Source organism: Euprymna scolopes, chromosome 32 (genome assembly GCF_053919585.1).
Source record: "Euprymna scolopes isolate OS-2025 chromosome 32, ASM5391958v1, whole genome shotgun sequence".
NCBI classification, from domain to species: domain Eukaryota; kingdom Metazoa; phylum Mollusca; class Cephalopoda; order Sepiida; family Sepiolidae; genus Euprymna; species Euprymna scolopes.
The window spans coordinates 84,103,541-84,118,752 of NC_136513.1; the positions used below are offsets into that span (position 1 = coordinate 84,103,541).

At 34.7% G+C, this 15,212-nt stretch overlaps 1 protein-coding gene across 1 annotated transcript in view; it reads left to right on the forward strand.

Annotated features, from left to right (window-relative positions):
• The window catches only part of LOC145256457 (basal body-orientation factor 1-like), an 89,773-nt gene extending 81,454 nt beyond the window's left edge, over positions 1 to 8,319 (forward strand). Inside the window, exons 10-12 of the mRNA XM_080115385.1 lie at positions 1,187 to 1,339; positions 2,993 to 3,172; positions 8,118 to 8,319. Coding sequence (XP_079971511.1) covers positions 1,187 to 1,339; positions 2,993 to 3,172; positions 8,118 to 8,208 — 424 coding nt within the window. The 3' untranslated portion in view covers positions 8,209 to 8,319. The remainder of the gene's footprint in view (positions 1 to 1,186; positions 1,340 to 2,992; positions 3,173 to 8,117) is intronic.
• Positions 8,320 to 15,212: the final 6,893 nt, after the last annotated feature.

The window sequence follows — 15,212 nt, forward strand, 5'->3', positions numbered from 1 at the left end:
AATAATAATTTTAATAATAATAATAATAATAATAATAATAATAATAATAATAATAATAAATAGCAGGACCTGTGGAAATTCCACAAGGGACTCATTCATGTGTAATATATCGATGTTGGCATTCTGTAGATGTTCAGTATAAATGGAGATGCTATGATATTATTGTAGCTCTTTTGTTAAAACTGCAAAAATATTTATCTAAGCTAGCAGGAACACCCAGCATAGCCTGGTCATAAAGTATGCTTAACTATGATATCTTAATTTTTGCAGATTTTGTACATACTATTATAGAGTTAATGTTCTATCGATTTTTATATACTATAAAGTTGTAATTTCAAAAATAAAATAATATATCCATATGACTTTCGTGCATCAGCTTGAATCGAAACTGAAACCAAAACTTATGAATATATATATATATATATATAACTTGTGTACCTTCAGCTATAATCGAAGCCGAATTTTTCTTTCAAACATAACTCAATCGAAAAATTAAGGAATATTTTAATATGTATTTTGTATGATTAAAACACATAGGAAAATAAATTCGGAAAAGAAGTATTGATTCCCTCAGCTGTATTTATTTGCTTACCTCCTTACATAGAGCCCTGCAGCGATAGTCCTAAATAGTAGAAGTAGCAATATGTGTTGTTTTCGCTGAATAAAGAATATAAAAATTTGATGAGAAGGATGTTGTAGTTTGCTTGAAGCAATGTGCATAGTGTGAAAGGAAGGAATTTTTAATAATTTTCAATTGTATTACATTTATTTATCAACATAATGTATCGTACAGGATGGTATGTGTTGATATCCCAAATTTTCGAGAATAAAATCTTTTCATCAGGGAAAAAAGACATATCGGCAACAGTTCGGTGAGACCTTCTATTATCTCTTTTCTATTAAAACTATTGAAATTATTGAAATTCCTTCTAATATTGTCAATATTCTTTTATACACTAATTCGTGTCCATAGTATTTCCATAAACTGCATTGTCAAAGCCTTTGAATATAATTTAATATAATATCAGATTTCAGAGGACTACAATTCGGACAGAACTTATGGAATGATCTGGCATTAAAAAAGATGTCTGCACATTTTTTTTTTTTTGAGTTCATGCCTTAATAATTAATACTGTTTCTAGTTTGTCTGTGACTTATTTTGTAATTTGTTTTGTTTCCTTTGTAGAGCGAATTACATCAATCACGCCAAACTTGCATACCAAAACAAAATGCTAGAAGCCAACTCAGGGAAAACACATTTTCCCAAGGTCCGAACCTTCAATAAAGCGCAATCTAGTACAAATGACGTGCATGACGATTTTGAAACTGCAGCAGTTTTGTGAGTAACATCTTTCTTGAAATCATGCAGAAAACATTTCCTTAAAATTATTTGACCACCCAAAAATTAATTTTTGCTCCTTCTAACCTATTGTTTAAATTTTTAAAAATAAATAAATAAATAAATAATAATAATAATAATAATATGGAGCCAAGAACATTGAAGCTGCATACCTATATGTTCTCTAACCCCACGTCCATCTCCCCATTACCACATCATTGCCTCTTTCCCCCCCACCCCCAAAAAGAGAGTGAAACCGAATAGCCAAGTAGTCAAGAAGGAAAGAAAGACCAGGGAGTGAGCACTGACCAGACCTCCACTCTACCTAGGGAAGGTTTATTGCCACTCAAATTCCAGTAAAGAAAGACCAATGCTCGCTGCCAACGAGAAATCAATGGCAAGCAGCTGTTGCGATAATACAAATTTATTTGCAAATGTTATCGAAAGAGGTGGAGAGTACTGGAAAATCAGGAGAGACTTGTTGTCACTCGGCTTCCAGGGAACACCACAAGCTGTATTCAATGAGATCATTAATGATCTGTGTGAAAGCTTCTTGTGAGCCAATAATAATAATAATAATAATAAAAATAATAATAATTATAATAATAATAATAATAATAATTATTATAATAATAATAATAATTATAATAATAATAATAATTATAATAATAATAATAATAATAATTATAACAATAATAATAATTATAATTATAATAATAATAATAATTATAATAATAATAATAATAATAATTATAATAATAATAATAATTATAATAATAATAATAATAATAATAATTATAATAATAATAATAATTATAATAATAATAATAATAATTATTATAATAATAATAATAATTATAATAATAATAATAATAATTATAATAATAATAATAATAATAATAATAATAATAATAATTATAATAATAATAATAAGAAGAATTATAATAATAATAATAATAATAATAATAATAATAATAATAATAATTATAATAATTATAATAATAATAATAATAATAATAATAATAATAATAAAAACCAAATTACAGTAGGTCGTTTTTTTTATTTTTGGTTTCTACATTTTTACCTTTATTCATTTTACTATCTTCTTTTATGTAGCGTTGTTATAATTTTATCGGCGACGCTTGGCATAACTTGGCTGTTGACGTCATGTTCCGGCCAAAGTCAAGTGAGTGCTGAGTGTTTCAATATCTTTACATGTGGATTCCCATTCATGAAAATAACACAACGCGTACACGTGGTTTAGAGGCATCTTATTTATTCTCGCACCATCATCTCCAATACAGGTCCGTCACCGCCGAGGGACATTACTCTAGCGGTGTAACCTGAGATTAGTTCCTCATGCAACACTGAGATACGTCCGGTTCACAATTATGTTCCAGTACCACAAATTTTACCAAAAGAAACCACTTACATTCAATAAAAAAAATTAATCTCCTCAACTGAAAAAATTGCTCATCAACATTAAATGCGAATTGACCACCTGAATTTTAAAAGCAAATACAAATTAGTCATCTGAAAAAAAAATAGTTTATCTAATTAAATTACGAATCAATTGATGAAAAAAATTATTGACAACAAATACTAAAAATAAACAAAAAAAAAATGTTTTTGTTTTCTTCCTTCTATTTCTAGTTCGAACATTGACAAAGATATCGCCATTAGTGACCTCACTTGGGAACAAAAAGAACGTGTGTTACGTTATATGTTTGCCAAAATGAATGGTTACGCTCAGAAAAGTTCACCCCCGGCTTCGACTCTGGCTCTTCCCTCAGCTGTCCAGTCAAAGAAACTCTTCAGTTTGACAGACTCAGAGTAAGTATATATTCTCTTTTACTTCAATAAATACATTTTTATCTGGTCACCTTTAAGCGATATTCATTTGAACTTGAAGTTATTTGAATATAAAAAAAGCAACAAAGAGGTAACAAAAGAAAATTATACAAACAATTTAGCCATGGTATTAGTCATAAACTAATTCCTTTCTCTTAAAAGAGGAGATAATGCTTTGGAGAATAGCTTCCTGACACCGAATAGAGAGATTGTTACTACAGCCTAGAAACCGAGCAACTCGCCCGGCCCCCCTGCGGGGCTGGACACCAAAGTTCAAGCAAAGACCATATGTGGGGGAAACCCCACATATAAGACCTTGGTCAATGTAGGGGCAACCCTTCATACCAATTGTCACTATCCAGCTCCCCTACTCCCTGGGGAGTTGGTCCCCATTTCCCCTTCACTCCTCACATTAAACATCGGCCTTGTGCCTAATTTGCTCGGTGGAGGAGCAAATAAATAACAACTCGGCCTTCAGGTCAGGAATATATATTATATTGCGAAACCATATTCATCCTCTGTTATGTGCAAAACAATGTCTAGAGGTAGACACACAACATATATCGAAAAAAAGGTGAGAAATGATAATATTTTACTTCGGTCAGAATATAAGATCAGAAAATCAATATTTACCAAGAGTCCAATTTTTTTGTGAGGGTGTTTGCAATTGGTTTGTTTTAGGAATTCCTTACGACCGGATTGTATCCCAGGAAAAATTAGCCCAAAGTCATAAATAGTTGAAAGGTTGCCCCAAGATAGCGTTCCTTCTCAGAACTGATTTAATAACTGAAGTTATGACGCTATTAGCATCTATTCATAGTTGTTGTGGATGGAACATTCTAGAATTTCTAAAATGAAACACTTTGGCTTGGAAGTTTCTGGAGCTCCAGGAAAAAGAACACTCTTCTGTTCTATTTTTAGAACTCTCCAGAAACGCTTAAAAAGAATCTTTCTATTTTCTAATTGTAATGTAATATATTTTATATTATTATATATTATATAATATATTTTATATTATTATATATTATAAGATTAAGTTTATATTATTATTTATATATTTATATATTTACTAGCAAAAGTACACCAGTTCAATCGTATATAGTTTAAGCATTATTAAGTTGAGCGGAGAAGAATAAAGACTATCACCACTGGCAGCCACAACCTAAAAACCTTCAAGGTATATTATGAGCAACTCACCCGACAGTCCTCTCTCTCCTCTCTCTCTCTCTCTCTCTCTATCTCCCTCTCTCTCCATATATATATATACTAGCAAGAGTACCTGTCGTTGACTGGCTTCATAAAACAGCCTACAGAAAATGGACTCTGATTTATGAAAGTATGATAGGTTATGAAAAGGAAGGGTTGTAAAGAGATAGCTTCGAATTTGGGGGTATCAAAACCAAAGCATATTTTGCTTTGATGAAAGTAAAAATAAAATAGATAAACCACATAATTTATTATACCATACCTGTTCACACTGAAACACTTATCACAATATTCTGTGGATCTATATTAAAAAACCTTGTTAAACATATTTACATTCTATGGAGGTCAGGCACGAACGAACACCCCATAATTTTATTATACCATATTTCTTCAAACTAAAACATAATTATCAAAGTATACTTACGCAGATAGATATGAAAAGTCTTTATTAACGTTTGTGCCTATTTCCATTCTATAGAGGCCAAGTGTGAACGCAGACCCCACAATTTTATTATACCATCCCTATTTAAGCTAAAACATACTTATCAAAGTATTATTCTATACATCTATATCAAAAACACATGTAACCTTTTTTGTTAAAATTTTTAAGTTTTTTATTTCCATACTTTATGGACTAGGCGTGAATGCAGACCCCACAATTTTAATGAACCACTGTTCTTCCAGATCAAATATACCCATTCCTGTGTATCGAGACATCTATCATTATATGTAATCAGTTTTTTAAAATAGTCAACCATATAGGAGCCTATTCGTGACCACACACACACACACACACACACACACACACACATCCAGCTTTATATTATAGATTTTATATTTATATTACATTTTATATTATTATTTATGTAAGAAATTGTATTTTTTTTACATATTAAAGAGGAAAATGTCCTCTCATTACACCTCCATTTTAACAATTGCTGATCCGAACACTGTTTTCTTATTCATCTTTTGTTCTGGCCATATTGTTTTGACGATTGTCGAGGGTGCAAACACTAGCTCACAAGTACAAAAATGAAACAGAACCAAGCAAACTCTCAAGAGAAAACACAACTCCAATACATTGTGTATAAATCAGTTATGCTCTGAGTGTGCGTGACAAAGAACTTCCAAACATTGTCTATTGATAGCAATCTGCCGAGGCTGTTTGTTGGTTGGTTGATCAGTTCATTTCCCCATTTGCTAAAGCTCTATCTGCTCTTGCTTAACTTTGACTCCAATCTTTTTCAGGGATCTCTAAGCCACCAACTGTTATCAACTTTCCCATACTAAAAACTGCTGAAAAAAATAACTCTGCCTACTAAATTTATTGACTAAAAAATAAGAAATCCTATGTCCGGTCTTTTGTCTAAAAGTGACCGATAAGTGGAAAATGACTCGCCTCGCCACTCTCAGCTGACTACCTCTCCCATTTCTGACCATCTTTGTGTGCCGTGTTTAATCATTTCCTACTATTGTCCTGGGTCATTTACACCCAACAACTTTCCCAATTTTTTTCATTTCCTAATGTGCTCTGGTGGGGGAAGCATCCTTGGTATCATAATATTAAAAACAAACTACATCTACCCGGAATGCAGTGAAGTCATTATAATTTTTAATGTTTATTTATTTATTTATTTTGTTTTTTTACAAGGTAATCATTACTTATCAAGGCCAGAAGGCCATTCGAGGATAAAGATTAATGAGTGTATGATGGACACTTGGAAAACAGCATAGTGATTGTTAGCAGTGGAAATTGTGTAGAATTTGATTATTTAAGGGGATGACTCAACAAGAACTTGTTTACATTAGACTTTGAGATGATCATGTTGTAGTTAGCTGGAAAGCAAATCAACGGAACAGAATTCCACAGGCGAAGAGTTCTAGGAAGGAAACTTTATTCGTAGAATTTGCATTCAGATTTAGACACAGAGAGGGTGAGAGCAATTGTTGTACAGTGGTTGTAGCTAGACAAGTTTTACAGTGTGGAAGTTTTACAGGGGAAGACTATAGATTGATGAGCACTTGCCATGAAAATAATGATAAAGCAGAGACAGGCTCGCAACATCTTTCCTGTGGGAAAGAAGTTGCAGGGAAGAAAAAAGGGAATCACCTTCTAGGTTTGCACATAAGGTAAACAACTTTTATCATATTCGTCAATCTAAAATTTGAATTATCCAGATTGTGTAAAAAAGAAAACTATTTATTTATCACTATTTATGAAGACATGTTTGCTGCAATATTCGTAATGTCATCGTTCGACATTCACCTGGCAATTTCCATTTTTTAAAATTTACACACTTTTGCACCCATTTTCCCTGGCTAAAACCCAAATATAAAGTTTTACATGGGTTTGAATACCCTATATATGAAGTTTTCATATGTGTAGCGGAGGTGTAGCAGCCGACACTCGCTACATCACAGGCAGAAACTAATTCTCACGATTCGAGATTTTAAATCCATTTCCTTCTGGCTTGTCCAATCACAAGCCAGCTCTCTATCACATGACAGAGTATATAAAAGGTGAAATCTGAAACTCTTAACTCTCTTTTAACCCGACCCTGTCTGGGAGCAGACTTTGGGTGAGGCTTTGGCCCTAGGCAGAACGTGAATACAACAAGCAAGCTCACCTTTATTTCCACGTGATGTACTCACACAAACTTTATTTATCATTCTACAGGACTACTCTCGTCAATACAACCCACACTCACCCATAACAACATGCAAACACACTGAAGACTGCCCTTTCTTTCTCCTTTAATTGGCTTCCTTTGTCCCGGCGACTACTAGCTATAAACACATGTGGACTGAGCTGTTCTCTCCTCAACAAGCCGTCAATATATTAATTCTGTCTCTACACAAGAACACTTCAACTCGCTTCTCTTTGTGTACTCTTCTACCAATGCTACTAACAAAGATAACAAATTTATCAATATAGAATGAAACCTCCATTGCATTGTCTCATTTCTATAGAGGAGTTTGGTAGGCAAAATTTTGTAAACAAATATACATATATGCATATATAAATATATATAGAAAGAGGTTTGTGTTTACTATAAGCTTTTTATGCAAATATTATTTCACGTTTTGCTGATTTTCGTCTGCATAAATATGATTTCACTTTTTTAGCGACATTATTTGATGTAAAGGTAGGATGGTGCTGGCGTATTTTCGAAACCAATGTAAAGATCGATTAAGATCCAAATTTTATTCCGAAATTATTTCATTAAATGATTTGTTTGTATATTGTTGTGTTGTTCCTTATTTGATTTTTCTAAGTCACACACACACACACACACACACACACACACACACACACACACAGAGAGAGTAAAATTTATAAATTAATTTGCGCGGGCATTACAGCATTTACCCACTCTAAACCTCTTGTAAGTCAAAAAGCAAATATAAATCATGTAGAATATCTACATAAATATAAATTACACATAGTAGTTAACTAAAAATGATCATTCCATAAGAAAACCGAAAAAAAAAAACTAATAGGGAATTAATTAAAATGAATGTTTAAAAGAATATGCAAATTAGCTAGATCTTTTGCTAGTGAATGCAATTCCACGACTCATATATAACAAAGTTGTATTTTCTTTTTAAATAAATAGAAAAAATAGTTTTAAATATGAATATGAATACACAGCTCCAAATTTATAGGAGTATAGATGTTAAAATTTTTTATCCAATTGAATGCGTTCATGTTATCTTGCAGATTGCAGCCATCCAATGAAACTTTTTTGACTCAACCAAATTTCACCAGTGATACTTTGTTCACACAGCAAGATTTGATCCCTGCATCTTGAGGACCGTAAGATTAATGCCATTTGCTTTCATATTTTTGTTTTTTGGTTTTTTTTTTCGTCTTTTTTTTTTTTTTTTTGGAAATTCATGAAATAAAAACTTTTATCAAATTTTTTCTTTTTTCTTTCCTTTCATTTTTACACTTAAAAAAGATCTTACTTAATTTGAAGGTTTTAGTTTTGTTTATCTATATATCTATGAAAGTGAGAATGTGTGTGAGAGAGGACGCTTCTCAACCTATATACTCAACGAATTTTTGATCTACAATTTGGTATATAGTGTATTCAGACGTGTGGAAAACTTTTCAATCAGTTTTCATCCGGGAAAAAAATAAATCCACTGCTACGGGGTCAAAATTAAAAAATTGGTACTTGAGGGTTATTATTTTTTTATCTGTTTGTTAACTGTTTCACGACTGCGCATGCGTGAATTGTTCACATTATGTTATAGGTAAGTAGGTTTAAAAATACATTTTAAAAATCATGTCAAGCTGGCCTAATGGTTATGGTACTTGGTGCATTGTCATTAGGTTTTGGTTTCGATCTCAGTTTGTGTATCTTTTTTTTACTTACAAGAAGTGAACTGTTTAGAAAAAAACATTTTTTTGTTTTTTTTACAAGGTGGTCACCATTTATCAAGGCCCGGAAGCTACTTAGGGATAAGGGTTATTGCATGTACAGTACATTAGTGTTGAAATTTGATAAAATAAGGGGGCGGTTCATCAGAAATTTGTTTATGTTGGACTTGAAGACATCCAGGTTGTAGTCATGTGGGAAACAGGCAAACGGAACAGAGTTCCACAGGTGTGCACTTCTAAGAAAGAAGCTTTGTTCATGGAATCTACGTTTTGGTTTTGGCACAGATAAAGAATGGGGAAAATTTTTGACAGTGCTTTCAGCTAGATGGATGTTTTTCGTGAAAGATTGGCAAGGGGGGACCAGAGATTGGAGCTCGGACGAGCACATGCCATGGAAGTAACGATAAAACAAAGACAGGCTCGCAACGTCTATCCTGTAGGAAAGAGGTTGCAGGGAAGAGAAAAGGGCATCCCCCACTAAGCCATGAAGTCGATTTTGTACTCTGTCAAGGCAGGATAGGCTGTTTTTAGCAGGTCCTGCCCAGATATGGCAGCAGTACTCCATCCTTGGACGTACTTGGTTTTTATATAGATAGAGAATTGCATCAGCAGTGAGATATCTTCTGGAACGGTAGAAGGATCCTACCATTTTTCCAGCGACCTTGGCAATAGATTTTATGTACATGTTCCATTTCAGGTCAGGAGTAAAGGTCAAGCCCAGAAGCTTGTCAAAACATGGGGCTTCCCCTAGACGAGAGCCATCCATTTCAATTGATGCCAGATGGGGATCAGAGCGGTGATGATGTAAAAATAGGAGTTTGGTTTTAGATGCATTAAAAGTAACCAGCCACCTCTTCTCCCACTGTACCACGCGCTCAAGATCAAAGGAGAGAGAATCAGAGAGAACTTTGTCATTTAAGGCCTTTGATGTGTTGCCATAGATGATCATGTCATCAGCATAGATGTCAACGAATGATTTAAATATGTGTTTTGGGAGATCATTGATGTAGATCAGGAAGAGAGTTGGGTCCAGGATGGACCCCTGAGGGACACCAGCATTAATATTGAGGGCCTCTGATTTCTGCCTATCAACCACTACTCTTATGAGCCTATCAGAGAGAAATGATTTAATGATTTAATGATTGAGGAAACATTTCCAGTGATACCATAGCTGGAAATCTTGTGAAGTAGGCCCTTATGCCATACCTATCGAAGGGTTTTGATATGTCAAGAGCAATTGCCCTAGAGAGGAAGCCTTTGTCAAGAGATTCACTAATCCTATGAGATGTAATCGTTAGTGCATCTGCTGTAGATCTGGCAGAACAGAAACCATATTGCATGTCACTAAGAAGGTGATTTCTGCTGAGGTGGTTGACTACTTCTCTATTTAATATGGATTCCAGCAACTTACTCATGACACACAGGAGACTTATTGGTCTGTACTGAGAGGGAGATGACTTATCACCTGAATTCTTAAATACAGGGCATACTGATGAGGTTTTCCAGGATGTTGGGAAGCACTTCTCCTTAAGACAATGCTTAAACAGTAAGTATGGGTGCAAGTTCTGGTTGAAGGTTTTTCAACATTATAATTGGAATGCCGTCAGGGCCAGTTGCTTTACTGGAATAAAGGTTCTTGATTAGTTTGGCGACCTCACGCACAGATATTTGTATGTTGCATAGCATTTTGTCTGCTATAGGGGGAAATACAAGGAGTTGATGGCCTTCATCGCATAGGGTAGAATTAGCTGCAAAGTTCTTGACAAATAGTTTGTCCTTGTCTGATACTGACGAGATGACCTCAGGTCCATTATTGATGGTTGGGGTAGAACGCATGCTTCTGTTCAGGATTCTGTTTGCTATTTGCCAGAACTGGTGGGAACCAAGCCGCTACTCAGCTACTTTGAATTTAACGGACTGAGCATATAGCTCTTTTGCAATTTTTATTACTCTTTTACAGCGGTTGTTGACAGTCCTGAAAGCAACTTTAGTCTCAGTACATCTATTACGTTGGTAGCTATGGAAAAAGTGATTTCTGTGTACGATGGCAGCAACACATTCTGGGGAGAACCATGGCTGGCTGTTAGGTTTTTGTTGGAATTTTTTGGATGGAATGAATCGGTCTATGCCTACAATTAACCATTCCGTCAGGTCTGATACTATGAAGTACACATCCTTTTTAAACATGGAACGCAGAGGTAGATCCAATATAAATGTACGGAAGCTATCCCAGTCAGCCGTAGAGTATTGATATACAGTACGGTGGAGAGGTACGTCTGAAGACTTATTGCATTTCGTTTTTATCTTCACTGATGCAGCTGAGTGGTCGGAAGATCCCAGAGGAGATAGAACGGAACATGAACATAGCTCAGGGGAAGTTGTGAGAAAAAGGTCTAGAAGGCTAGCATACTGACCGGAAGTATCGAGCACACGGGTAGGTTCGTGAACAATCTGGGTGAGGTCATAGGCAATGGCAAAATCATGGCAGAACCTCCCCTCATCATCTGTCTTGTTCGAGTGGGTCAGCCATTCCACATTGTGAACATTGAAGTCACTACAAATGTGGATGTTAGTCGAAGGATGAGCAGACAGGATATGGTCAATTTTCTCAGATATGCTTTTAAAAAGAGCAACTCCGCTGTTGTGGGGGCAGTAGAGGGCAAATATAAATATATATACACACATATATATACATGCATACATACATATATATATATGCACATATACATACATACATACATACATACATACATATATATATATGCACATATATATACATACATACATATATATATATATATGCACATATATATACATACATACATATATATATATATATGCACATATATATACATACATACATATATATATATATGCACATATATATACATACATACATACATATATATATATATATGCACATATATATACATACATACATACATATATATATATATGCACATATATATACATACATACATATATATATATACACATATATATACATACATACATATATATATACACATATATATACATACATACATATATATATATACACATATATATACATACATACATACATATATATATACACATATATATACATACATATATATATATATATACACATAAATACATATATATACACATATATATACATACATATATATATATACACATATATATATATACATACATATATATACACATATATATATATACATACATATATATACACATATATATATACATACATATATATACACATATGTATACATACATATATATACATACATATATATATATACACATATATATACATACATATATACATACATATAAGTTGAGTTCTTTCTCGCTCTGACATTGATATTAAATCCTACTTTTTTATTCCAAAATTATAAAACGAACTTCTTAATATTCATATTAAAAACACTTCTTTCTATTTATTTAGAAAGAAAATACAACTTTGTTATATATGGATCGTGGAATTGCATTTATCTGCTAAAGATCTAGCTAATTTGCATATTCTTTTAAACATTAAAACTTCTTTCTATATGTATTTATATATGTGTATATATATTTGCTTAAAAACTTTTGCCTATGTTTCTGGTTACAGACATGAAATTTAATATATTGTGTATTCGAAACCATGCAAAACTTTATATTTGAGTTTTAGCCGGCGAAAATCGGTGAAAATTAAAACAATGGAATTTTCCAGGTGAAGGTCGAACGATGGCATTACGAATATACATGCGTAACCTAATAGCTATTGGTTCATGTTTTAATTTTTAGCCTTGAAGCAAACATGTCTTCATAACTCAGGCATTAATATCAAAGGAAAAAAAATCGTAAGCTAAACAGTTTGGTTTTTATTCTTGGTGGTGGCGCACAAGTCATTTTCTATTTTTTTTTTACTTTTTAAAATCATTACTATATATTGGGTCCAATATATAGTAATAATAAATACGAAATCTGCATTAATCAAAATATCATATTAAAGTGTATTTTATGACCGGGCAATGCCAGGCGGCCTGCTAGTATATATATATATATAAATTAGTTAACTTGTCGTCATCATATCATATGAAAGTTAGCATTGGTTTCCCCGATAATTTTTCTAGCCAGAATTCTTTCTCGAAAGATATTGGGTGATTACGGAAGGGACCATGTGAAGATTGCCAACATCCTACGTGCAACAGTTTCTGGAACAAACTGGATTTGAACTTGGAACACTCAAATCTGTGTCGTTAACCATTTGACCACCGTCACCTTTTACAGATGCATAAACAGGATGTGTTGTAGATAGAGGTGTCAGTGAAGTTAAAACTGTTAACTTTCAGAAAATAGGCTACAGGGTGGAATGATAAAGTTGTCGCCTTGAAGAAAACAACACTACAGTTTTATTTTAAAACTTTTATTGTAAAAATCAATTCAAGTAATTTCCTTATGTAGTAGAACTGACATCTATTCAGTGTAGCCACCTTCAGCCTTAATCACCACCTGGATACGGATCTGGAACTGGAAGAATGCTTTTTTTTTTTACAAGCACCGGTGAGAAACATAAACATGGCAGTATCATCCCCACCCCCTCAAATGAAAACCTGCCATGACAAAAAAACATGGGTACTTCTACTCTTCTGTCATCGTGCTGAAATGATGTTATTATTTTGAAAGACATTCTTAGCATAGTGGGGAGAGAGTTTTTTGGTAACTATTCTGTGCTTCCACCTAACAATTTAATTAAAAAAAAGAGATTGTGAGGCTTGAATTTAACCTTCCTTATGTAGTAGAGCTGACATCTATTCAATGTAGCCGCCTTCAGCCTCAATCACCACCTGGATATGGGTCTGGAACTGGACGAATGCTTTTGTTATAAGGACCGTTGGGAGCTCGAAGAATACTTGGCGGTGATCAGGCAGGCTTTGGTATTGTGGGAGGTCATGTTGGTGATGTTCTTGACATATGACCAAACGAAGTAATCCAGTGGGTTCAGGTCGGGGGAGGATGGGGGCCAGTGAGAGAGGGGTACAAAATCGTAGCATTCCTTCTGAAACCAAGCCTAAGGCTCTTTGGACTTGTGGACTGGCAGAAAGTCCTGCTGCCACACCCAGGGTCTGCCAGCGGCCATCTGATTGCACCAGGAGATCACCACACTCTTCAGCATATCCAGGTATACTTTGGTGTTGACTTTCAAGCCGACTTCGAAGATGTGAGGTGGCATAATGTGGCCCTCACTTGAAACCGCACCAAAGACTATAACTGTGGCCAGAAACTTTGTTTTGATCACCCTGGGCACGTCCTTGTTATTCGTGGCAATCCAGCGATGCATTTTGAGGGTGCTGGCAATGGTCCTGTTGTCGTGACTTGAATTGGTAGAGAGCAGCGGGGCATCTCCAATCTTGCTTGTTGAACACTATCACTTTCAGACATGATAGAATGCTCCTACCACTCCATTGTTTCGTCATCAAACGGAAATGGAATCATGTTGTCTTTTCTAGGGCGACAATTTTTCTCATTTTCACCCTGTAGAGAGAAGTAGAAGCAACACTGTTTCGCTGTATAGCACCACATGTGACACTGCTTGACAACTCGCAGACTCTAATGTCGTGCGCCATGGATTTTACCTTTATCTTCTGTTCTTATAACTGTAGCATCATAGTTTCTCACATTGGCAGCCGTAGAGCACAAGCTCACAAGTAGAAAAATACCATAAAACACAAAAGGAGAAACTGTTAGACTCTGCGTGTGCGTGATATCATCAACCCTCTACACACTAAGGTCCACATTTATGTCTACTGTTATTTCCATCAGTTAGTTAACCTTTGTGGGTTATATGTGTACGAGCCTTTTTCAAGCCTCACACAAAAACACACATTCCCAGTTCAAGCTATGTCATATACATACGCGCACACAAACATACGCGCCCACGTCCACACATGTACACATATTCACGTTCGCGTACACACACTCACATTCACGTATATATACACACACGCTAACGTATACACATGTACTCACACACGCGCACATGAACGCACACATGGACGTCACTTCCGCTTTCTAGGGAAATATACACATGTGCAAAGGACCACCGGAAACGAGTATAAAAGAGAGAGTAACAACCGGCTCTTCCTTTCCGGCCAAGCTTCCGTGCTGGTCGGTCGGCCTTCGGACCGCCCGCGTGCATCACGGCCACTTACTACTATATATGGAGCACGAGCTAACAGACCGTATGTACACATTCCCACTCTTTCTCTCTCTATCTACTACTGGTCCCTGAGAACACCTTCGCGTAGCTGACTACTAACTGATGTCAACTCTCATATCCTCTTCTTTGTCTACACGCTGGACTAGCATTCTCATTTCCACTACAACACTTATTTCTCTTCCCACGCGCGAACAAACGATAGTGAGATGAACACA